Source organism: Pipra filicauda, unplaced genomic scaffold (assembly GCF_003945595.2).
Source record: "Pipra filicauda isolate LSUMZ 115617 unplaced genomic scaffold, ASM394559v2 scaffold61_size3293851_pilon, whole genome shotgun sequence".
NCBI classification, from domain to species: Eukaryota; Metazoa; Chordata; class Aves; order Passeriformes; family Pipridae; genus Pipra; species Pipra filicauda.
Genome location: NW_024104776.1, coordinates 1 through 24,260, shown reverse-complemented (window position 1 = coordinate 24,260; position 24,260 = coordinate 1). Strand labels below are relative to the sequence as shown.

General features: G+C 37.0%; 1 protein-coding gene across 2 annotated transcripts; it reads right to left on the bottom strand.

Moving 5' to 3' along the window:
* Window positions 1-650: 650 nt before the first annotated feature.
* LOC114001115 (F-box only protein 15) lies at window positions 651-24,160 on the bottom strand. 2 transcript variants are annotated; one of them, XM_039388200.1, is made up of 9 exons: window positions 23,985-24,160; window positions 21,962-22,066; window positions 17,508-17,750; window positions 17,013-17,222; window positions 14,770-14,899; window positions 12,367-12,449; window positions 11,071-11,216; window positions 5,453-5,577; window positions 651-2,141 (listed from the first exon to the last, which is right to left on the bottom strand). In XM_039388200.1, the coding sequence occupies exons 2-9, from the start codon at window positions 22,063-22,065 to the stop codon at window positions 1,872-1,874; spliced, it is 1,311 nt and encodes a 436-aa protein (XP_039244134.1). In that variant the 5' UTR covers window position 22,066; window positions 23,985-24,160; the 3' UTR covers window positions 651-1,871. The 2 variants fall into 2 exon arrangements, with proteins under 2 accessions (XP_039244134.1, XP_039244135.1); XM_039388201.1 differs by lacking the exon at window positions 23,985-24,160 and adding an exon at window positions 21,107-21,305 and having other exon boundaries at window positions 21,962-22,022.
* Window positions 24,161-24,260: the final 100 nt, after the last annotated feature.

Sequence of the window (24,260 nt, the reverse complement as noted above, 5' to 3'; positions counted from 1 at the left end):
TAGTAAACTTTCAGGCTACTAAAGTGGCGTATTAGGGATAGGGACAGTATTACTCTCCTGTTTCATTTCCAGCAGTGGCACCAAAATGTTCTATAAAACATTCAACTGTATAAAACCATCAATGCCTTAGAAACAGCAATTGCTTATTAAAAGGAAGTACTTTAATTTTTAAAAAATCCAAACCCACAAACACTGGAAATGCAACAAAAATTCAGCTAGAATGAGCAGTGATAGATCTTTTACCATTTTATGGCTGCTGAGTGCCTACTGACTTTGGTAGCTTTACAGCAAGTCAGAGAACATACCTGCACATCTCAAAGGATCAGCGCAGCCAGAATAATTGTACATCTTTGTTTATAGGCTTAGCAGTGAGGCCAACGACTGAGAGGGCTTCCATTCCTTGTAAAAGGTAGTACCTCAAAGTCTAACTTCAGCCAAAAAAAAAGCTTGACTGGCCACTTGTCTGTTCAGATGAATTTCAGTGTCTGTTGTTCTGGCATTCATCACGTCCAGTCCATTTGTTAAAACATTTATATCACTTCAAGGGATCACAGTCACCATCAGCAGTCAGTAAGAAAGGACACGAAATGCAGCTGATCATGCTTGTTAGACTGGCTAATGACCAAACACAGAAACATTTCCACTTCTTCTTCAGGCAATATTATACAAGGCCAACTAGAGCTGTATCAGCCTCAGCTTTATTATCTTGGAAAGTTACATTAAGAAACACCTTTATGGCAGTGGTATATATCTCCTGCTGCCTCTGCAGCACGGAACACAAGTACTTACATACAAACATTGCTTGCACAAACCAATTAATGTATGTAAACAAATAAAGAAAAGAGCGACTTTAAGGAAATCACTGCCATAACAAAAATCACAGCGGTCAACAATATAATTGTTCATTTTTCTTAACAGAATTCTGTGAAACTGAATTTGCTGTGGTTTGTAACACAAAAGGTAATGACAGTGGAATTCCAATATCACATAATTTTTTTTTTTAATACAGCAAGTAAAAAATTTGGTCCTAAAGTTACTCCAAGGAACCAGAAAGATCAGGCAGACACATTCAATTTTTATATGTATTGTTAAACAAACAGTATCAGATATGCATTGTTTCCAAAAGAACTGAATGTTACATACATTCAGTACGAGCAGATGAGCTGATAATTGGGATCCAGTCAAAGGCAAATACATAAGGCAAGTACCTGGGCTCAAATCAGACAAAAGGTTAGAAAATGGGAAAAGATAACAAACAGGAATTTAAAGAAATGTCATCATAGATATTACAAGTGATTTTCTTGACAAATGTCTTGACTGCCATATTGTTTGGATCTGTGACTTCCGGTCTACCTTTTCAATCCTTTACTAGAATACATTTAAGTATTTTCTGGGGGGGAAAAAAAAGGAAGTATTTCTGCATTTAACAAAACCTGTCATTTAGCAATAACACTTCAACAAACCTGAAGGCAACAAAACACATGCTGTTTTATTACTATGCATAAAAGTCAATGTTCTCAAAAACTGCAGTTTACATCACATAAGGCATCTTCAAAGTATGGCTCTCAAAAGAAGCAGTTTTTTAACCACAGCAACAAGTGTCTATAAATATTCATAAAAATAATTTCAATATACTCAGTATCAGAAACAGATTAACCATGTGATGTTCAACAGAGCAGAAAAACTATCATTTATATCAATAGGTCTCTTCGATCTCTCCAATACCAATTAAACAAATTATGCAATTGCACTTTTTAGTGAAAAACTTGCAGGAATAGTCTTGCTCATTGGTATCAATGAGCGTCAAAGGTTTAGTGTGTTTTTTGGTTTGGTTTGGTTTTTAAAGCAAGGAAATTAGTGACCCAATCAAGTCAGTAATTTGTTCCATACCAATTATTTACCTTTTCGGTGCTTACATAAAGCACCAAGTTGACTATAATATACTGCCTGGTTTCTTCCAGCCATACCAACTTAACACAAACTTTACCCTCTGAATCTGCATAGTTTGTGGTATAGATATGACCCATGTAATCATAAAGGCCAGATGTCTTGGAAGACAGTTCCATGCAGACTGGGGCACTGAAACACCAGAAGGGCTCTCCAATTTCATCAAAAAGAGTAAGATTCATCATGTAGCAGTCCTACAAACACAAGCAGAAGAGATTATTTCTCCATGCCGTGGCACAGTAAGTAGATCTGTCCCTAATTTTAGGAGAAGTATCAAGGGTTCAGAGAGTAATTTTTTGTATGAAAGCTAAAAATTCAAAATATAATTGACAGTGCTTCACTGATTACTGCAAAGCAACAAACACTTATTTAGAGGTTTCCTACAGAAATCAAGACTGCAATGTACAGACATCACAAGCTGTACTACAGAAGGTAGCACTGCCAACCCAAATTAGACATTATTTCTAGAACAGTTTTAAGCCTTTAACATCTGTGTTTCTCAATTATTAGTAACCTTACCACGCAAACAAATGACAGTCCTTCCAATATGAGAAAGCAACTTAAGTAAAAAATCAAGTTTAGAACTTGTGTGAATGCACCAGTGTTTGCAGAGATACTCAGAGACCACACCAAGGAAGTGTACAGACACTATTACCCTTAACATGTCAGCTGTAAAAGGAAGCTTTACAGCACTTTTTGAATGGCTCCAAGCTTCGGTTCCCAAAAAGGTAATACTAATATACCTTTCTACCCTTCAAATAATTCCTCCTTTTACGAATTCTTGAAAATGTTTCTTTACAACATTACAAGTTACAGCATTTTATAATGCTAATGGCAGGAAGCCAATTCTTCAGCACTTGCAAACTGATAGTTTCACGTCCTTTAAAAGCACAGGAGTTGCGTGTCATTGTTAGTATCAGCTGTTACTTATTCTCATGAGTTCTAAATCACTAAATAAATCAAATTATCTTAATTATGTAGTATATATGCATTACTTCCAGGAGTAATGCTCCAATAGCATAAACAAACCAACATCACATATGCCATGCCAAGAAAAAAATAACTTTGAATGCTTTATTTCTCTGTACTACATAGTTGTGTTTCTGTTGCTTTAACACTGATTTCACTATTACTTTACTTCAATCAAACAACAGAGAGCAGATGGCACAAATGCAAGGCAATACGATACATACAATTTTCCTAAGCTTTTTACTGTAGACTATGCTGAAAATACAAAATTCAAATCAAACCTAATGATGATGTAATAAACTTACATGAGCTATAAAATCAGCTGAAACAAGAAAAAATTACTATTTTCTGGTCTGACAACTTGCATATATAAAAGGCCAATTATGAAAAGTAAAGCAGGGTGGTGTTGAGTGTTGGGATGTTTGGGTTCTTCCCATGTATTTCTGTCCTGATTCCAGTCAGGATAGGGTTAATTTCTGCAATAGCCAGGAAGGGGCATGACTAGGACCCGGAGGTTATTCTCTACCACCTCACACCATTTCCAGGAAGGGGGAAGGGCACACTTCCAGGTCAGGGCAGCTTGGCACAGCTGGGTCGGGTTCCACAGTGAGCATTTCCATGGGAATCACTTGCCTCTCTCTTGTACACTATTGTTATTAATACTGTTGCTATTACTGTTCATTTTCTTATCTCATTGCTGTTTCCAGTAAATTGTTCTTATCTCAACCCATGTTGTTTAGCTTTTGTGACTCCAGTTCTCCTCTCCAGCCACTGCAAGGGAGGGGTAGGAGGACAGGGGAGGGATAAGGGGGGTGTGGTTTGAAGTGTTTGCAGTGGGAACACTAAATTTGAGAATACTATTCCTAAATCATGACAATTTCTAACTATCTGTACTTCAGCAATTAATTTTTTATAAAAAATACCCAGAAGTGCAAAAAAAAGCTTTTGGGGTTTTTTGTTTTCTTTAGAGCATTGAGCAAAATTCAAATAAATTCAAAGTAGCGGCACATCCTGCTTCTGTGGCTGTTGTTATTTGGCCTCCACATTTTAACAATTTTAGAGATTCATGTTAAAAACCACACTGAATTCTACCCACAGCTTTACGCTGACATGTTCAATCTCTCACCACAAAACGAGGAGTTTAAAAAAAATCTTGTATTCTTTATTTTTTCCTAGAAACAAATATTCAGTATAACTTATGCTGTAAGCACACAGGACAGAGACCAAAACTAAAAAACTAAAAACTACAGCCATAGCTCTCTGTTTCCTCTGACAGTTAACTTCCCAAATTCTTTTGTGCTACTCATGAAAAAAAAAAAAAAAAATTCTGCCAAGCAGCTGTTAATCCCATAGAACAGTTTGGGTTGGAGGACACCTTTAAGAATCACCTAGTTCTACCTCTACTGCTATGGGCAGGGACATCTTCCACTAGACCAGGTAGCTCCCAGACCCATCCAGCCTTGAACTCTTTCAGGGATGGGGCATCCACAGCTTCTCTGGGCAATCTGATCTTGTGCCTCACCACCCTCAGTGTAAAAAAACCCAAAAAGTCTTTCTGATGTCCAATGTAAATCTATGCTCTTTCAGTTTAAAAACATTGTCTCTTGTTTTGTCACTACAGGCCTTGGTAAAAAAGTCTCCCTCAACTATGTTATCAAACAATATTCCACTCCACATTTATGCAGGATTAACAGAAACAACAGTTTTATTAATTTTTAGGTTTTTTTCAAAACAAGTGCCAAAATCAAAACCAAGTGTTGAACTAGATAATTTTTCAGTAGTGCTTACATTACATTTATCAGAATTTTTGTAATGTCTGAAATATTCATGCAGTTGAAGTACATTTAAAAATAAGTGCCTTCACCACTACTGCAAAATCTGAAGAATTACTCTCAAACTTTCTTTGAAATAATGCTCTTAGGAATTTTATCCAATAGAATGAGTGAGCATTCCTCTAAAACACAAAGAGTTAAACTAGCTGACCGATGCACACGACTTGAGCTAGGTGCTGACTGTGTGAATGTGGACTGTAACTTTCTGCATGTGTCCATTGGCATTTTAACATTCTCCAGCATTTCCTAACTTCCACTGCATATATGTACTAGCACAGAACTGCACAGTATTTCCCCAGGGGTTCAAGGCTTATTGCTTGCAAAAAAACCTCCAAACAAACAAACAAAAAAAGAAAATCACCAAACCAACCAAACAAACCCACAAAAAGTACATCTGCATTACAGTTTTTTTGTCCAGCATTTCCAAGCAGGGCTGGTCAGTCACAGCACCTTGCTGAGTGGAAACCACTGGAGTCATTACATATACACAGTGATTCTATCATGCAACCTAGACTACAGGACAGAAAGGATAAAACTGGTCTTTTTTCAAAATTTACATATTTTTTGCAATATCTGAATGGAGGTCTTTTTCTAGTTAAAGATACCTTCTACAAACAAAAACATTGTTTTAAAAATTAGCATACTTAGGATACACAAACTTAGTTCCGAGATAAGTGTTTCCAGAAACAAAAAATATTTCTGACCTTTACATTGCCTTTAAACACATCTGTTTCCCAGGATAAGCCAGGTGTCCCAATAAGAGGCAAGTGCTTCCTATTATCCTTTAAGCTTACAACTGTAAGCCTCAAGTATCCATTTGCAATGTCACCTGAAAATACAAACAATATATAACATTATACCAGAACAAATCAAATACACTGTAAATGTTCTCTTATTTTCTCTCCATGTCTTTATTTTCTTCTCACTCACCAATAAGGAACCCTGACATACTTCAACAGCTAGATAGAGCACATTATAGAGAAATTAAGTTGCAGATCAGGGCTTCAATTCTGTGATCCACAGTAGAAGTAGCAGCTAAATGGTCTTTTGTATTTTTTAGTATAAAAATATGAATGGCACCTAAAGAAGTTACACAAGGATGCAACATTTCATTTTCATGCCACCAGTGCCTCAATTACTGCCCACTCCCCAAAAGTAAAGCTCAACACATAACACATGAAACAAATTATGATACCTTCCCTGCCCTTTTTTTAAAATTATTTAAATCTCTCAACTCTGACTGGTAACTCAAATAACACAATGCAACAGGGTATAAGGATAACTATCAATCCTCCTTGGAAAGGATATTGCATCATTTAAATTGACATGCAGTATGCTTTGATTTAAATCAAGTTTTTAAATTATGGATTTGTTCATTTTTTTAAACAGCTTTCCAAAGGCTCACTTTCTTTTTTTCTTTGACAGAATTATTATGATTAATGATTTTTTTTATTACTACATATAGCCATATTTCTTTGGTATCTCTTCCTCTCTTTTCAGAAGAGATCAACTGTTTTTAATTATTCTTTTTCCCTTGTTATCAGAGAAGGAAAGTTAACCACACAGTCCAATGGTTTAATTATAACTTGGGGTACATCATAATGAACGTGATCTCTGACTACAAAAAAAGTAAAAATAAAAGCATCACATCATGACACAAGCACATTTCGTAGTAGGAAACCCCTTAAACAAGTTTCCTTGAACAAGAGAGACTCCCTTAAAAGAGCAAACAAAAGCACTAGAAACTTCAATATAAAGAAAGGAAGTAAGTGTCTAGCACTTGCAGGAGATACAGAAAGGGAGAGAAGGAATTCCCAGGAATATACTGCTTGTTCGGGATCCAGTAGCAGGCCCTGGATGATATGATAATAGCTGAAGGGGCTTGAAGGGCCTAGAGAAAGTGATGAAAGTGAAAAAAGAGGAACGTTTTGCCTGTGATTCTCCTTCAATCAAGCCCAAGTAACAGCACAAGGCTGCAGACAGAAGAAGCAACATCAGAAAGGCTGACTGTGAGTTAAACAGCTGTAGCCTGTGTGTAGTGGCAGCAAAACCTTTGCTTGGTGGCTGCTTTAAGCAGACAGCTGGAGGCAGTGACGGAGAAAGCCCACAGTCTACCAGAGAAGCCAGAAACTCCTCTGTATCGGTACTGTGGGGCCGAGCAACTCCCGAGAGATGCCTGCCACAAACCAATGCTGGAAAGGCATCACTCACAAGTGGGGAGTTCAAAGAATAATTACTCTGGGGAGAAAGTAGCCCAGCATGACAGAGGACAAAACCTGCAGGTTTTCAGGTACAGACACTATCAGGAATAGGAGCGTGAATATAGCAAAACCAACATGACTTTGTCCAGGAGATATTTTGTATGGTTGAAAGAATATGCAATGTTCCAGACAGTGACACCCACTGTCCTTGCAGTGAAGTCTCCAAGAACTCGGTGAGAAAAACATAAGCAGAATTCATTTCCAGGATCTAGCTCCAAGTGCAAAAAAGATATTAAGTTGATACCTACCCAAATGGTTCAATTCCAAACCTCAATATATCAAATCCAATTACTTGATTTCATTCGAGGTAAAAATATTTTAAATAAACAGTTTACTGAGTGAACACTAAAAGTTCACATTTAAAATTGAGCTTTTATACAAGAGACTTGAAAACATCGGTCAACAAGCATTTTTTCAAAGTTATCTGCAATTCTGATTTGAATGGAAACAGCTATTTCTCTTATTCAAAAAAATTAAAATTTGAATGGAATAAAAGCAGGTTGTAAAAAGCATACTGCTAATAAATTCACAAAGCCTAGGACATCACTACTATACCATGGCATTAATACAGCATTGCTAGATGGGTCACCTGGCTAAGGTTATAAACCTCCTGCTGCAGTTACTTCTTAATTTTAGCCAGAACAGAAATAGGCAACAGATCAGGAATCTGAGGGCTAATTAGTCATGGGTTAGTTAATCCAATCTTTATATATTTTTTTTTAAATATAAAAGGTCCATTGCAACCCTCATAACCAGAAAAAAGGAAAAGTCTGCCTAGAAATGAGCAAGAAGCTGAAGGCTAAGTACTAATATCTCCTCTTCCTCACCCCAGTCAGAAGAGAAAAAGAAATTAAGGGGCAGAACAAGCTATGTTAAACATACCAAGAGAAACACAGAAGAAGCAAACTGGACAGGGCTTTCTTCAGCCTGATCTATACTTTGTTTCATTGCCCTCTTGTAATACCTACAGTCCAGGGTTTATGCAAGACATATATAGCAGCAAAGTAGCAGAATAATTAATAGGGAACAAAAATTTTCAGATAAAGGTAATACCAATAAAAAGAACATGTATCATGTATCATGTACACAAACCTCAGGGGAAAGAAGCAAACAGCCAAATAGTTCCAAGGCACTTATTTTAGCTAAAAGCCAAGGAAGTTTGTTTTGCTAACCAAGCCTTCAGTGCAAATTGTAATATGATTGGCATTTTCAGAGGAAAGGCTGTGCTTAACACTACTTCTGGTGCCAACAACCAGCCTTAGCACACTGCAATGGTCATTTAAACTTGCAAATCAATCTCCAAGGTCAAGCAAAACATTTCAAATACATGATACGAAATTTTACAAACAAATCTTAACAGCTCTCTAAACAAACAAAAATCACCCCTTATATTTTGCAAGCACAACACATCAATTTACATCAATAAGAAATAACACTGAAAAGCCAAAGCTTAAACTACCATGTGGCTACAAAGCTTTTCTTAAAGGTTGAAAACTTAGTGAAATACATTTCAAGAATGTTTATTAAGAAGCTAGATTCATGGCCCATCGTATGAAAAGCCTGTCATAGCTTCCTGAAAACAAGGGATGTTTTCTACATATTTTCAATTCGATTTTAAAGTATTTAGCATATTCACTCTACACTATCTGTTAAAAAGACTGTATTACCAATGCTGTTTACATGAAAGAGAGCATAAAATAAAATGCTAAAACCTAACCAAAACAAAGTGACAAAACAGCTAGTTACTGCAATGCAAGTATTAATAACAGAAAAAAAAAATCTGAAGCCATATATACTCCATCTGCTTGGTTTAATGAAGTGTGATATAACTTTTTATATTTAATAGTAAGAATTCTGAAAAAAGAACTGAAAATAGAGCAGAAAGATGAAGCACAACATTAATAAGCACTAACAAAAAGCAGACAAAAATAAAACTAAACTCAAACATATAAATCAGTTATTTTGCAGAATACAAATGGGTATTCTCTGGTAACCTAGGAACGCACAGATTCCTAATGGAAACCAATAAAAAGGAAAACACCAGTATAATACCTGACAACTGTGTCTCATGTTGTGGAAACTGCCACTGGCATGTCACATCCATAATTTAAAATAAATCTGGAGCGGGTAGAGAATTTTAAGAAATAGCAAGACTTCTCAGTATGCCTGAGACCTCTATGCTTCAGAGTCCACCCAGAGAATGGGACAAAGGGTATTATTAGAATGGAGCCTACAAACAAAGCACAAATCCTCAAATACAACCAGCCTGGACTAATCTACACTGTCAGCCACATTCAGAAACACCATGTTTACTAGAAAGAGCAAAATGAACAATAAATCACAATGAAAATATGTGAAAGCAGACAGCCCTAAGCTGCCTCACAACATTTTCGTAGAAAGTCAAATTATTGTAATTACTGTGCAAGCACGGGGAAGGGACTAGATGACAAATGAGCTTTTTGTCTGCAGAACCATGGCTTCAGATGTCCGATGTCCTATAAGACCAGATTCTAGTGGCTGTCACACTGCTGAAGGTCACAAAACCAAAACAATTCAGAAAACACTAGTGATCATAAAACAGATTCTGTAACATGCAAAGTGAGATGGTATCACAACTGTAGGTCATAGACATTTGCTACCATTTGCATAAACATCAGCATAATCTTTTAAGGAAGTAGATTCTAAGCAGCAAAAAAGTGAAGTGTGCCACAATACTGCTTCTTTTTGTGCAACTGTATTGCTAGGAGCATAAAATTTAATTTTGAGAAAACAAAACATGATATTTGCTTCAAAAATTAAAACCAGAAACCAAAACACAAACCCCAACCACCTGGCCAATTTAGAAAAGAATTTTCTTTTGAGGGTATAAAGAGGACTCCTGTATTGCACAACACCTCAGGTAAGATTTCTTGCTATATGGATAGACTTTCACTGAAGTTTTAGCCTTTAGAAGTATTCCTTTATTTCAAGCTTGCAGTTTTTATGGAATTTGAAAACATACATATTTCAGATTCAAGGACTACAACACTCCACACTGTGCACAAGGTTGAAATCTAAATGATAGGTTTTGGAGTGACCGAACACAAAAGGAAAAACAAAAACAAAAACGAATCACAGGAAATTTGTTGTAACCCCGTAAATGCACTGGAGCCTGACAACATCGCCCTCTACTGTCTGCAAAACTAGCATTTTCTGAAATCCACAGGAGGCTCAGTAGTGCCGTTATCACAAAAAATACTGGGGAGCAATAATTAACTTAGAGTATTTAATTTTAATTGCTCTATTTTAATATTTTAATCTGTATCTGCTGACAGAAAGACAGCCGTGTAGCTGTAGGAAGGACTGTGCTGAAGTTCAGTCAAAGGAGAAATCGCCCATATATGTGCAAAACCATAGTACAATTATGAAGTTGAGCTGTACAAAAACAACACAAATGGTCCATTGTGTCTTATGAAAGGAAATGCTGAAAACCAAAAGAAGCAGCAAAGTTCAAAACAATCACTGAAATTGTTTACTGCACAACGAAAGGATGTCAGAGAAATCTGAACAACCTTAAATTGACTGAGATAAAAAACCTGTAAGTATTAAGAGTTCACAGTAACTTCTACAAACATATTTAAATATTTACTCTTTCAATGCACCTAAAGTATACTTGAGCAGAATTCTACAGAAATAGGCCTCCAAAATGTATGAGGACAAACTGTCTCTCCTTTATAGCATCTGAGATGAAGGAACATCAACCTGCACCAAAAGCTGTGCCACTGCATTATTAACACAGCACTGAACCAAACGAAAACACCCTGACAATCTGCAGAACTTGTGTCTCAGGCCTGACACCATGTCAGCCTAACAGCAGGCAGAGTTCACACAGAGCAGGCTTACTTATGATGCCACACAACACCCCATGCAGATATAAAGAAATGACAAAACGAATGGAGAGACAGCTTGCTCTTAAAAATCCATTTCAGTTTCTGCCCTTAAAACAGAGACACTGGATACAAGAGGGAAAGACATAACAGGGATTATTTTAAAACCAGACATTACTGTTCTGTCAACTATACCTTTTCTGCAGAAGAGGTTCCTGAATGTTCCACGCAGGTAGGTGCAGCTTCTACCATGCATTTCCAGATGCAGGCTGTAGTCATGTAGTCCATATTCTGGGTCAATATCATCCAATACAGGTTTATTAGGTGGAGGGGCATATTGACTTTAAAAAATAATAATAATGTGATTAAGCAGGAGGAAATGACTTAATAAAAAGAGATATAATACACAGCCCAACACTTAGACTATCATCTTTAGAGAGTTCTGAAATCAAACATCTCTAGTTTATCACACTTCTTTTAAGCTACCTTCTACAGTACATAATACTTCTAATCAGCTGTTCAGCAAAGGCAGAAAATAATGGCAGTCAGCTTTAAAAGGTGCATCTGTTAAACTCCAAAATATGGATGTGTTGCCAAAAAAGAAAAAAAGCATCAGCTTAAGTACCAATCTAAAAGTCCACTAACTAGAGACTTCTCTGAAATAGCAATTACTGGAATAATTTTGTCTGTGCCTAACCAAAAGAAAAACTACTGCACACAAATGACCTGAAGAGACCAAATGCCAGAGGCAACTGAGCACCTTCTACTTAGGATTCTATTTGGTAGTACGGGAGACGGTGTTAAATCTTACCTTCTGTGCTAAAAAGAGCCACATTAAGTTACAGTGGGCACATAAGACTACCAGTAGATACAACAGTATCTGAATAGAAAGCTGAGGGGAAAATAAATTCCACAAATATTGTAGCAAAGCTAACAAACTCCATCCTTTTAAACAGTTTACAGTGTATAAACAGGTATTGTATTATATTATATGCTGCAATACACACATATATACAAATACCTCATTAGAAATCCAGCTAATTTCCCAGTAGGACTGAAAGATAAATGCAGGCACCTTACCAGTTTATCAGAATTTTTTTCTCCCCTCTTACACAGCTAAAGATTACTTTCCTACTTCCTAAAATGTCTCTCTCTTTTCTATGTCTTTCAGATTGGAAGAGGGAATAGAAAGACTGCTTGTGAAAAGGGAGGAAGTATTGGCAGTGTATTTCTAACCTTCTCAATACAGCAAGTACTAGCACACTTGTAAAACTAAATTATCTCCTCAGCAGCATAACAATTGCAACATTTTAGTATGAAAATGCTTCTACAGTCTTGTATATAGTTACTGTAACTTGTTTATATTAAACAAGAATAGTTAAATACTGCCTAAATATAAACCTCTTACCAGCAGCCAATTTTAACTGTAAAACTCAAAAGCTTTATTCAAAAGGTTATCTTTATTAACCACAAAGGAGAAACCAAACTTACACAGTAGCAGAACCCAGAATGCTTCTCTCAAGAAGTTGATGATAATGAAGACTCACCATAACAAAAGCAATTTCATTTTTCTCCTGAAAAGTTAATTAAAGTAGATGTATTTTCATCTGGAAACGCCTTTTATTTTCCCCACAAAGTCCTTCTGAGCATTAAAATTCATAGATAAATGCTGCGGCTTATTACTCTGCCCTTTATTGTAATAATGTTAATAACAGCTTGCTTTAACACTTGGACTCCAACAACTGCTAGTGTCTTTTCACAAGAGCATAGAATATATGTTAAAGATTACAGCATTTGTATATTGGGGGAGAAGAGAGGGAAACAAGCTATATTAGGGCAAAAGTTATGAAAGAAAACCATGAATTGTACTCCTCTAGCCTCTACTTACCACTTTAAAATGGATACCTAAATTAAACAGAATTAAACAGGACTTAACCCCAGCTACTGAATAGCTAAGCATCAAGTTTATTTTCATATGTAAGGAATTATTTGCAAAGAGGGCTAACATCACTAAGGAATACAGAACTATTCAACAGAAATGGTAAATTTCAAAGTAAAACCTCAGGTGTCTTCACCAGATTACATACTCCTGGGAAAATGTTAAGACATAACTCTCTATTGGCCTAACATAGCTCACGGAAAACATCAGAGCTCAATGTGGGAGCTAAATACAGACAAAGGTATCTATTTACTCCAAGAATACAGAATGCTAGGATTTCAGCTCTTTTTTTTTTTAAATGCATTTTTTAAGTCCTACATTTGCAAACACATAAGTCAATAGTAAAACTATTCACAGCTAGCAGTCTATCACTGTCCTGAAATGTGGGCAACTATTATTTTTATCTCTGGTTACCAGAGATATTTTTATTTCTGGGTTACCAGAAAATGACATCCTCTGTTCGAACTTTTGGGTTCTTAACTACTCCTGTAGTTTCATAGTGCAAAATTACAGCTCTAAAAGATAAAACAATAGAGATTTATCAATCACAGTCTCTCACTCTTTCTCTATCCAAATATCAGAAGGGCCACACAACCTGTCCTTGGTTGCCAAAACTACCAGCATCAACAGATTCTGCTATGCAGCTGAGCTATGCGTAAAATGCCAAGACATGTGGCATTTGCAATTCCTACACCCATCTACAGTTAACTGCCTACACAGAGAATAAGAACTGCTGTTCAGAAAAGCTCCTACAGTGAGGCACTTGACGCTTAACAACTGTGTGGAACTTGGTTATGACTGAACCATTTCCAGGTGCTGAAAGAGTTATCTTTCCAAGCATGGGAGGGGGCAGTGCACTAGCAAGACTATAGAGCCAAGAACCTAGTAAACTTCTGAAGACACAAAAGAAATTGTTGTTCATTTATTGGAGTTCTTCACAGATTAAGACAACCTGTAATAGGTTTATGCAGGTCAGCCAGTGTCAATTGTTTTAGGAAATGGACTTTCACTCTTATCTTTAAGAAATATTCCTTCCGTGGTTTTAAATGCCTCTGGTGATTGTGCACATTTGAGGTACCACAATTCCAGCTGGAAATTAGACACAGCTTTGAGCAACTGCTCACAGGCTCCCTGAGGGAAGTTTCTTGCCAGTGTCAAGTAACATAGATCTACATCAGTAATATGGCTGAGGGAGGAAGAAAGGGCTGCCACCTCTGAAATCAGACCAAGAGCAGAACCCCTGAGATAGGCTTTCACAGCACCTAGCCTAATGTAACTTCAGCCAGTCACCAAGGTCCCAGAGTATTCTCTGCAGAGATACAGATTCCTTTCATGTACAAGTCTACTTCATATGTTGTGCACTGCTCTCTGAAGACATTCATCTCTACACACAGCCTACAGAGACTAACTGCTTAAATTAGACCCTCAATACCAAGAATTTAATACCCCCAAAAGGGCATGATTTACAGCACTCCTACTGCTGGCACAGGATAATGCTACCTGTTGATGTAGATTAAAGCTAAGTTGCCTTGTGGGGACTCATCACTTTGAGTGATGTGGACAGGGCATGGCATGAATCAGGGGAAGAAGCACATCTCTCCTCCAACTATTCTATTTAAAATAACTCCAGGATATCAAACTTTGGCATGTGAAGACTGCAACATAAATAAAACTGAACACGGTATCTAATAATGTATGATACCTCTAATGATGATTAGAGGTGGATTTTTTTTAAAAGTACAGACAGCTCTTTAGAATACAATAAATCATCAACTAGCTGTCCCTACCTGCATTTTGCTGTTACTAGGTTAGACAAGATCTTCCAAAATCCAAAGGAAAAAAAAAAAAAGATTAAAAAACCCTCGAAATGTCCCCAAATGCCAAACTACAAGGCAAAAAAATATGTTCCTTCAAGTCATAATAAAATACTGAAACAAAATGTAATGTTATCTTACCTTCCAAATTCCTATTAAGAGTCCTGGATTCACACTGAAGAGTTGAACAAGGCCATCAGCACCAACCGCTACACTGCTTTCAGTCAGGTTAGCAAGATGGTATTCAGCAATTAAGGAAAGTCGTCGAGGTCTTTGAACAGAACATAAATGTAGCAAAAAGGTTATGTCTCATTTATGTTACAGTTCAGCCCAATTTCATTTTTAACTCTGAAATCTGACCAACAGCATGCAATGGAAATAGTTTCAGCATGCACACTCATAAACTATATGTCTGAACGACTACAGTGTATTAGCAGGAACTCAATCCCTAACAAGAAAAGAAACAAAAACACCATAAGAAGTTCTACTATACTCTTAAAAATGAAGAAAAACTTATGTGCTTGCCCAGTTTTTCAAAATACCCACAGAATTACTTCACCATTTGTTTTTAATACTATGATGGTACTAAATGGAATCACTGAAGTTTTGTCAGTATGAAGCAAGCTGCTAATGCAAATTCTTCCTCCACAGAAGCAAAATCCAAAGGAAAGGATCAAACTGTACATATAATAAATTAAAAGCTTCTGTTAGAGCAAGCTTTTCTTTTTAAGCAATTTTTTCTACCTGTAATTAAAGCTATTTTACATATCTTTATATGTCTTAATTTCATATAAAATCCATAACACCCTTTAACTAAAGTTCAGACTTCACAGATATTATTATTAACTAATAATGCACTAAAAAAAAAGACCAGAAAGCAGAGTCTGTGTTACCTATTCAGAATGGAGAGAGAAGTCTTTCTAAAACCCTTTGTAGACTTGGGCTCTTATTATATTCAAAACAGTTCCTAGATTTACCATTAGAATCACTGTAGTATCACCTACCACACACTGCTGGGAAGACAGCAACCAAGAGGAATTTCATCACATTACTTTAAACTGTAATATTTGCAGCAGTGACAGGACATCACAGAGTCACAGACAGAATGTTAAGGTGTTGGAATGGTCCTTAAAGATCATTTAGTCCCAAGCCCTCTGCCATGGGCAAGGACACCTCCCATTAGATCAGGTCACTCAAGGCCTTATTCAGCCTGGCTTTGAACACTGCCAGGGTTGGGGTATCCAACCCTGGGCAATCTCTTCCAGTGTCTCACCACCCTCACAGTAAAGAATTTCTTCCTAATCAACATCAACACTTCCCATCTCTAAGTCAATCAGGCTCACATCAATACAGGAACATTCCCGAAGTCCCTGCAACAGCTCCTTATAGTCTTAACACTGACATTCTGATATTGGTGAAACCATTATATTCATGTACATTCACAAGCTCCAAAAACTTATTCTGTGAAATAAATACACCAACTGCCTGCAAGTTTTCTTTTACTATTTTCTACCTATGAATCATCATATTGGTAAATCAACTATATTTCCCACATAATTTGACTGCAAGACTTGTTCAACTGACTTTATACAAAAGGCTTCTTTTGATTTATTTCTTAAGCAAATACTTTGCTTCTGCTTGAGGAACCAGGTTTTTTTGTAGGAGAACAATTCTCTCTTTTCAGAACTCATATGGCTAAGAGCTTTGTGTAAGAAGCATGTAGCTGATACTGCACATACAATACACACAGACCCAAACATGTGCAAAACTCCTTGACAGCAAGCAAATATATCTCAAATAGACACTTCTCATTTAAATATTTTTTCTCAGAATATAATTTCAGAAAAGCATTGTACAGCTTAAGCTACAAAATAACAGATAAGCTGTGGACTCTTTTTTTAAATGCATGTACTTAGATTGTACTCACAGTTACACATCAAATTCCCTAAATTCACATACCTATCACATGGAAAATAAATGTTAACAACATATATTACCTGACTGTAGCCATATAAATATTGACGAACTGTTCCAAGCTAAACGTCTCACATTAAATTCTCCTAGATTTACATGTTTCTTTCACACCCATTTGTATCTATGCCTTAGATTCAGCTTTCCAAGGCAGGAGCTATCAGTCTGTATATCACATGCCAGTAGCTACATTAACCTATGAATTAATGTCATAGCTTGTTAGATTATACTGTTTCTTGTTAAAAAGCTCTACTAATGAAGAGAAGAACATAGGCTTTGGAAGAAACGCTACAGACAGGCTTTCTAACAAAGAACTAACTTGTTGAGCCAAACCAAGGTCAGATAGCTCCTACAAATATGTTATCAATCAGTTACACCAAAAGACACCTCAAAAATCCTATGTTAAAACTCACCCATTCTTGTTGGGAGGCATATTTTGGTCAAGAAGCAACGGTGTAACTCCAAATAGTTTTAGGGTTGACACGACGTCTAAGCACGGCCAGTTTGTACCATACCAAAGTATGGTAACAGATGTGTGCTTAAATGACAGGTTTGCCTTCTCCGTTACATGTTCTTTTCCATTTTTGTCCTTTAGAACAATTATCCAACTCAAGCCAGAGAGTCTGTTATTTAGGAATTGAGAGGGGAGAGGGATATTAAAAAAAAAAAAAAAAAAAAAAAAAAAAAAAATCGCAAAACTTAAACTATGCTTGCAAGAGAATTTTCAAATTTCTACTAGCTGCTACTTATGTTTCTCAGGTTCAGTTATTTATAGGCTATCATATCTTCTCATTATGATACTCATGTTATAACTCTATTTCCATACCCCCACCCCAGCATTTCCAAAGCCATTAATATTCTGTACACTGTTCTTGAGTAAACCACTTCTGTGACAAGGAATTGCTTACTTCATAGCTACTTTGTTTTTACACGGAAGACCTGTATAAGGATCTAGAGGTTTAGCAAGTCGCATTACTCTAGTTTTGACAGCAGCTGTTTGTTTCAAGATGTATTCTTTCTTCCAGTACCCAGGCTTTTTATCATGTAGAGCAGCACAGCCCAAGGGAACAGCTTCTGTTTGTTCAGACTTCATTTTCCAAGTTGTCCTTTTTGGCTGCAAACAACTGGAATAGATTTTCAGCCAAATTCCACTGAAAATAAAAATAGAATAAAGAGGAAAACCACATAAGTTTCAAGAATAGTCAATTTTTTGTACTCACATTTCACCTATGCTTGAGCATAATGTTAGCAGAAAAATATGAAGTCCCAGATTATCAGCAAACTACATTTGATCTAAATCTAAGTTTCTAGAAGAGCAGTAACTGGAGCCTCCTAGCTATGAGTTAAGAAAATACAAGGGCACGGTTGCACATTTTTCCCCATTTTGACCTTCCAAAAGCCCACGTAAGGTCAGTTTCCGTGGTGCAAACATGAAGGCTCAGGAATCCAAGGATGCTAGATGTCAGCATTTCTCATGGGCTTACTAGGCTATCTAAAAGACTGTGGAATCCCAGAACACATTTCTTGTTCTAGATTATACATACCAAATGAAATCCAATTAAAACTTTCTGCTCTACCATGGTAGAAGAAGGGGGGAAGAAAAAGTTATTCAGTTAAGTCTTATGATACTTCAATCAGGTTAATAAACATCTCAATTACATACACAGAAAATGTTTGACTAGTGCTCTAGAAAATAGACTAATTGGATATTGAGAACTTCCCACTGTTTTATATCTCTCAATAGCACACCAGAGCATGTGGTTTTTAAAAAGCCTTCCTTCCCCTTATGCTGCTACTTCCTTCACAGATAGACACTGAGCAGATTTAAAAATAAAAAAAAATGATAACACAAACAACAACAAAACAAACAGATCTGAGATAAAGCTATCATAAGGAAACTATGAAAAGGTAAGTCTTGTCTCTTTTCCTGAAAATATGGGATCCAGGACAAAGCTCAGACTCAGCAAGTGAAGTGAGAACTGATAAGGGTTAAGCAGTTACTTTTGAAAATTCCTCCCCAAAACGATGCATCCTCCTCACACAAAATCAGCTAGTGGAAAAAGCGGTTTAACAACTCTTACTCAACAAAGATAACCTGTACCCCTCAAGTTCCTCACACAACTGAAAGTGGGGTGGAGGAGGACAATTAGAATCACCTATGTTTGGTGGTACCAGTGTCACTTCAGTCCCTTCTGCATTCTCTTTGGAAAACCTGACAGAAGACATGACCTTCTGAAGACAAAGAAACATGACAGGAATAATGGCTTCAGCTATTCCATGTAAGGAAAACTATGAGGTCACATTTCCGCCCCTCATATCCCATATCTCTAGAACAGTTCATGGAATACTGAGTACAAGAAGTTACAAGAATTTAAACAACAATCTGTGAATAAAGGTTTCCAATAAGTTTTCTAATTCTGAAGTACTAGACACACAGTTTACATAACTGCACTAAAGAAAATTAATAGCAAGAGAAACAAATTCTCAAGAGACATTTTCTACCATTTATCAGCAAGATTACCTTTACCAGCCCTCACTTATCCCCAGGCAAACTTACATTAATGTGGTTTGTAATGCATTTTCTCTCTCCTTGAAGCATTAAAGCATTCAAGGACTGAATCCATCCCACACTGCCTCCTATCCATCAAAACCATTCTCAATTCATCAGCTAAGAATAAGCCCCTACATGCTGAGAGTCAGGTTCTGGTTATTGATGCAAACATACTAAGGAATTTTGAAAAAACTTTCCAGCCTGCTGCTGTACAGATATATACAGAATGCTCCACTGTCATTTTTTGAGACAAAGCTGTTTAAAACACAGAGCAACGAGCTTCCATGACTGGAAAGGTGGGGGTTCACAGTCAACATGACCATCTGACTTTCGCTTCTACGAAATCGGGGCAGGGGAACATAAAGAACAATTCCATAAGTAAAACAAAGATTTAAGATACTTCTATTTTAAGACCAGAAAAAGCGACCAGGTTATTACATAATATAAAACATTTCCAATAGAGGGAGAAAATTTTTATTTAATTCCAAAGCAGTTTAGAATTGTGGGGTAATGAAAACAGAGGAGAGATGTCCTTGACATATCATCATCAGGGGAAACTGAGCTGTGTATCGTCTCACTGGTCTTAACCAGTTTAAATAGCCCAGTAAGATATCCTTATAACACTCTCCTGTTAACTAGAAACCCCTTTCCAAGAGAGACATCCTTTCTTTCATGGGGAGAGATACTCCACATCTGACTGCATGATGCTGAAAAGACAGAGCTTAGTAATAGGCATTTCCTGCATTTTGAAGGTTCAGGTTCAGGCAATATAGGTGACAGAAGACAGATTTGTCACCAATACCTAGCAGACTTGTCCTCACTCGCAGCTACATGTTGCTTCTTCCTTTTCCAAATAAGCATTGTGCAAGGAGATGAGAAATCAGTTCAAGAAGCTCTAAAATTCAGTTAGGGCAGGGAGGTAGAGGAGAAAAAGAAGGACTTGGAATTACAAGTGTTTAGGAAAGCATCACTGCCCCTTCATTCTCAACTTCTGAAGAAGTCAGGGCAGATAAATCAAAAAGGTATCCAACTGGGAAGTACAGGTTTGCCTCTTTCACAGCAGAATACATGCACTTTTTGCCTCAAAATGTGAACTTAATCTCAAGGCCTCTTATTGGATGTTACTACAAGCCAAACAAAGCTCTTACTGCTAATTCAAATGCCAGAATCAGACACAGTTCATCATCAATCACCACCTGACCACAAGAGCAAAAAGATTCTTCCCCCATGCTCTGGCTTCTCACTTCTCGCGCATGCACAATCTGCAGGTGATGAAAATCCGCAGGCTTTCAGACAGACCATCTATGTGAGCTTCCCACAAGGCATAACAAGAAGGCTGGAAAAACAACATATGGGGCAAGGAGAGTGCAGAAAGGGGGCTCAGAAACATTTCCTTGTCTTGACAGTTATACTGGAAGCCATCAACGCCAAGGAACTGTTCAAGCGCAGACATAATTTGAAGAGCCCGAAGACAAAGCACTGCATTAGGCAGCACAGACACATCATAATGAAAAACTGATGGTCCTGTTGCACAAAGGACAGCACCCTGTACATCCAGGACAGAAGAAAAAACCTAAAATAGATACTCCGCCTAAAACACAAGATCAGATTTGTCAGAGAAATATGCAGGGACTTCAATTAAAACTTCTGGTAATTCAGAACAAGATTTGAGGTCTCAAAAAGGTTCATGAAAATCCAGCAGGAAAATGACCTGGTCCCACTGAACCAGTCAATCTCCTAGATAAAGGAAGTAGCTCTTCCCCAAATTCCATTTGTGCACATACAGTAATCTCTGTCAAGATCAGAAAATGGAAACAGACATTGTTGAGATGGAGACAGATGAATCATCCTTCCCTGTAGAGTCACAATGGTTTTATCCTATCTTACTATCTTGAAGTGGAAAACACATACTAAGATACATAATTTGTCAACTATGCAATTTTTATCCACGCTTACCTGCTGACAGCTTCAAAACATAAATCTGGATTACAGTCTTCCCTTTAGATTAATCAGTTCTAAAGGTGTCAATGCCAATGTAAACCAATTCACTGCACAAGTTTCAGCAAATAAGGGAGAAATGGATTCATACTAGACACAGCAACTTCCTATACAGGAAGACATTTTCTCACTCAAACAACACTAATGCAGCAGAATCCTAGAAAAAAAAGGATACCCAGACATCCCAATTATCATGTACCAACTCAGGTCTCTCCTCTCTATCCTTTCACAAAATTATCATGATACTGGTAGGAGCCATTCGTGAACTCTGTATAAGCAGTCGCTTACAAAAAATATGTTGGTATTTATGTTCGTCTCTTTGTTTTCATGCAGAAGTCACCAAAATTTGACAGAAAGAGCAACACATAAAACCTACTAGTGGATCATTTGATTAAATCAATCCCTTTGCAAAAACCTGATGAAAGACCTAATAAGTAGGACTTTAAAATTATGAAAGCCACTGGCTACACATCACTAAGGACTGCCCAGTTCAAAAAGCTTGTGCAGGTGCATGTGAATACAAACAAATATATGCAAATTTTACAACAAAACAAATGCAAATAGCAACATTTCAAAGCGCTGTATTTAGTTTTCACTTCATAACTCCCACTAAACAACAGGGCCTGCACAGCTAGAATTCCATATAATACATTGTACTGCAGGCTATGAAGTATATTTGCAGCAGAGTAATTGCTCATAGGCTCATGCATCAGTGCTCTGGCATCAGAGAAACTAAATTAAAAAGACCCATAACTCAGGTAACTCAACAGCTGCCTGACTGAGACCAGCACCTATACCCTCCCTCTTCCTTACTTGTCATTAGCCAGATCATAGAAGAGTTTATTCACACAACCGACAGACAACAGGGACACAGCATCCAAATACGAAAATATCTTCAGTAGCATTTCTGATGGCATGCTGGAAAACAGGAGAAAGAAGAACAGTTAGACTTACCTGCAAATTCCAGAAATTACACAGGCAAAGAATTTTAAATTCAAACCAGAGCAAAACAAAAGAGGTGGAAACTATCAGCTTGTAAACACACAAATCAAAAACCTAAAGAGTTAACCCAGAGTTTGGGTTCTGATTTCACTCTCTTATATATGGCATCTGCGTAAAACAATTCATCACAACTTTTTGAAGTGGCACAGAACAATTACATGAAAAGTTATTGGTTTGCATTTTCACTAACTTTATTAACTTTAACCCAGTTTGACATGACACTACCTCATTCAATCTCAGTTTCTTACTGCTTGTACCACGATTTTAACATTTAGTCCATAACCACCAGTATTTGCCAAAGCTGCAGATATCTCTCCTCCTGACTGTGGCATCAGCTTTCAGGATGGAACAGGACAGAAATGTCCTAGTCAAACAGTAAGATCATGCTCTACTTCATCATAATCTTCAAACAGCATGTGCTCAGAGCTCTCATGCAGTTTTCACCAGAAAAACATGAACTTTCACATAAGAGCCAAGTGGCATCTTGAGATCATTAAGGTTTCTGTGCATCTGGAAGGCTGCCTGAAATGCAAGTGGCAGTCTAAGCATGATAAGCTCAAGATACCGTGGAGATAAGCCACCATGATTTTATCATTAACAGACAGAAACCTCATACCCTTCAAGAGGCACCTCATAACTGCACAGAATTTAAAATACATGCATTTTATACTCTAATTTTTTGGAGCATACAGTATGGTCACATCAAAATCACCACTGAAAATACAAGGTGCTGTGAAAGTCAGTGCCCCAGCTGTGCCTCATCCTTTTACTACTGTGTCATTTACAACAGTTGTTGATTTATAATACTTTATTCCAAAAGCACAGGGCTGTCAAGGGTAGCACGATAATGCCAATACTCCAATGTTTGTATTAAACCTCAGAATCTTAGCTGTAACAACACTGAGGCAATGTGCCAAAACTTGCAACATGCCAAACTTTGCACGGTTATTATGCAAAATAACCCATAAACTGAAAGCCCAAAGTAGTGCATTTTTTCCAAAAAGAATTTAGAAGTGATCCCTTAAAAATAGGCAAATTAAATAAAATAATACACTTGATCGAGAATTCTCAACAGCAGTTTTCACAACCATATTATTCTTTCTTTGAAGAAAGCTGAAAGGATTTTTTTTCCTTTTTTCTGTCATCTTTCACACCAGAATAACAGCATAAAGGTATTGAACTGGCCATCCAATGCAAAACAGAGAAATCTTACACAGGAAGCTACCAAATGAATAAAACAAGGAAAATTAATTAATCTTTCAGGTAAAATATTCTTAGATGGGGTTCTTTGTAAAAATGTAACTAATTTTCAAAAAGAAAATTCAGGATTATATTGAAAGTGCCCTTTCATTGTTAAACAGGAAGGGAAACATTTACCTTTCAGCAAATATGCAACAGTCCCTTATTTCTCCCCCCTCAATCCCACTCCACTATCCTCAGCCTCTCTATACAAAATAAAAACCAAGAATCAAGAGAAAAATACAAAGTTTAATTCCAAATTGGCTTTTATTGAAGTAATAAAACAACAATTTTTATTCTCAAAGAACAACACTGCTCATGACATGCAAAGGAGTTGCTGAAGGCTTCACATGACTTGGAAAAGCTACATATTTCATATGAACTTAGAAAAGGTGGCAAAGGACAATCATGACAGTAAATATTAGAAGGTGAATACAGGATCACGAAGCAGGCCAGGAAAGCAAATCTTTTCAACTCAGAACATTTGACATAGAAATCTTCAAAATATGAACATAATTACTGTAAGCAGTCAAAAGACGGCTTAGAGTCTGCAAGGGGTCTTCTGCTCTTACTCCTAAACTAAAGACATACTCACCTCTCAATGCACACCCTTGGTTTCCGTTTTAGAGCAGGCGTCAAATACAGACTTTTAATTCCAGCATTTACAGTTTCAGAACATTCCCCAGGCCTGGTAGCAAATGTCCTTAGCCTATTTCTAAGAAAGAAAACCCATTAGGAGTCACATCTTCAAAAAATGAAGAAATATGCATATTGCACACACCTAGACAATCAAGGAAGGATTCAGGGAATACATCACATGGCAACTCATAATATCTGCTCACAGATTTGAACAATTATCACCATGTTAAAA

What these genes read in the sequence shown, in the direction of transcription:
- LOC114001115 (XM_039388200.1), bottom strand. Translation starts at nt 22,065, where the DNA reads ATGCCATCAGAAATGCTACTGAAGATATTTTCGTATTTGGATGCTGTG. An exon ending in ATTCTGGGTTCTGCTACTGT is followed by an intron (nt 11,217 to 12,366) that starts GTAAGTTTGGTT and finishes TATTTTTTAAAG; the next exon opens with TCAATATGCCCCTCCACCTA. An exon ending in TGTTTAAAGGCAATGTAAAG is followed by an intron (nt 2,142 to 5,452) that starts GTCAGAAATATT and finishes TTGTGTTTGTAG; the next exon opens with GACTGCTACATGATGAATCT.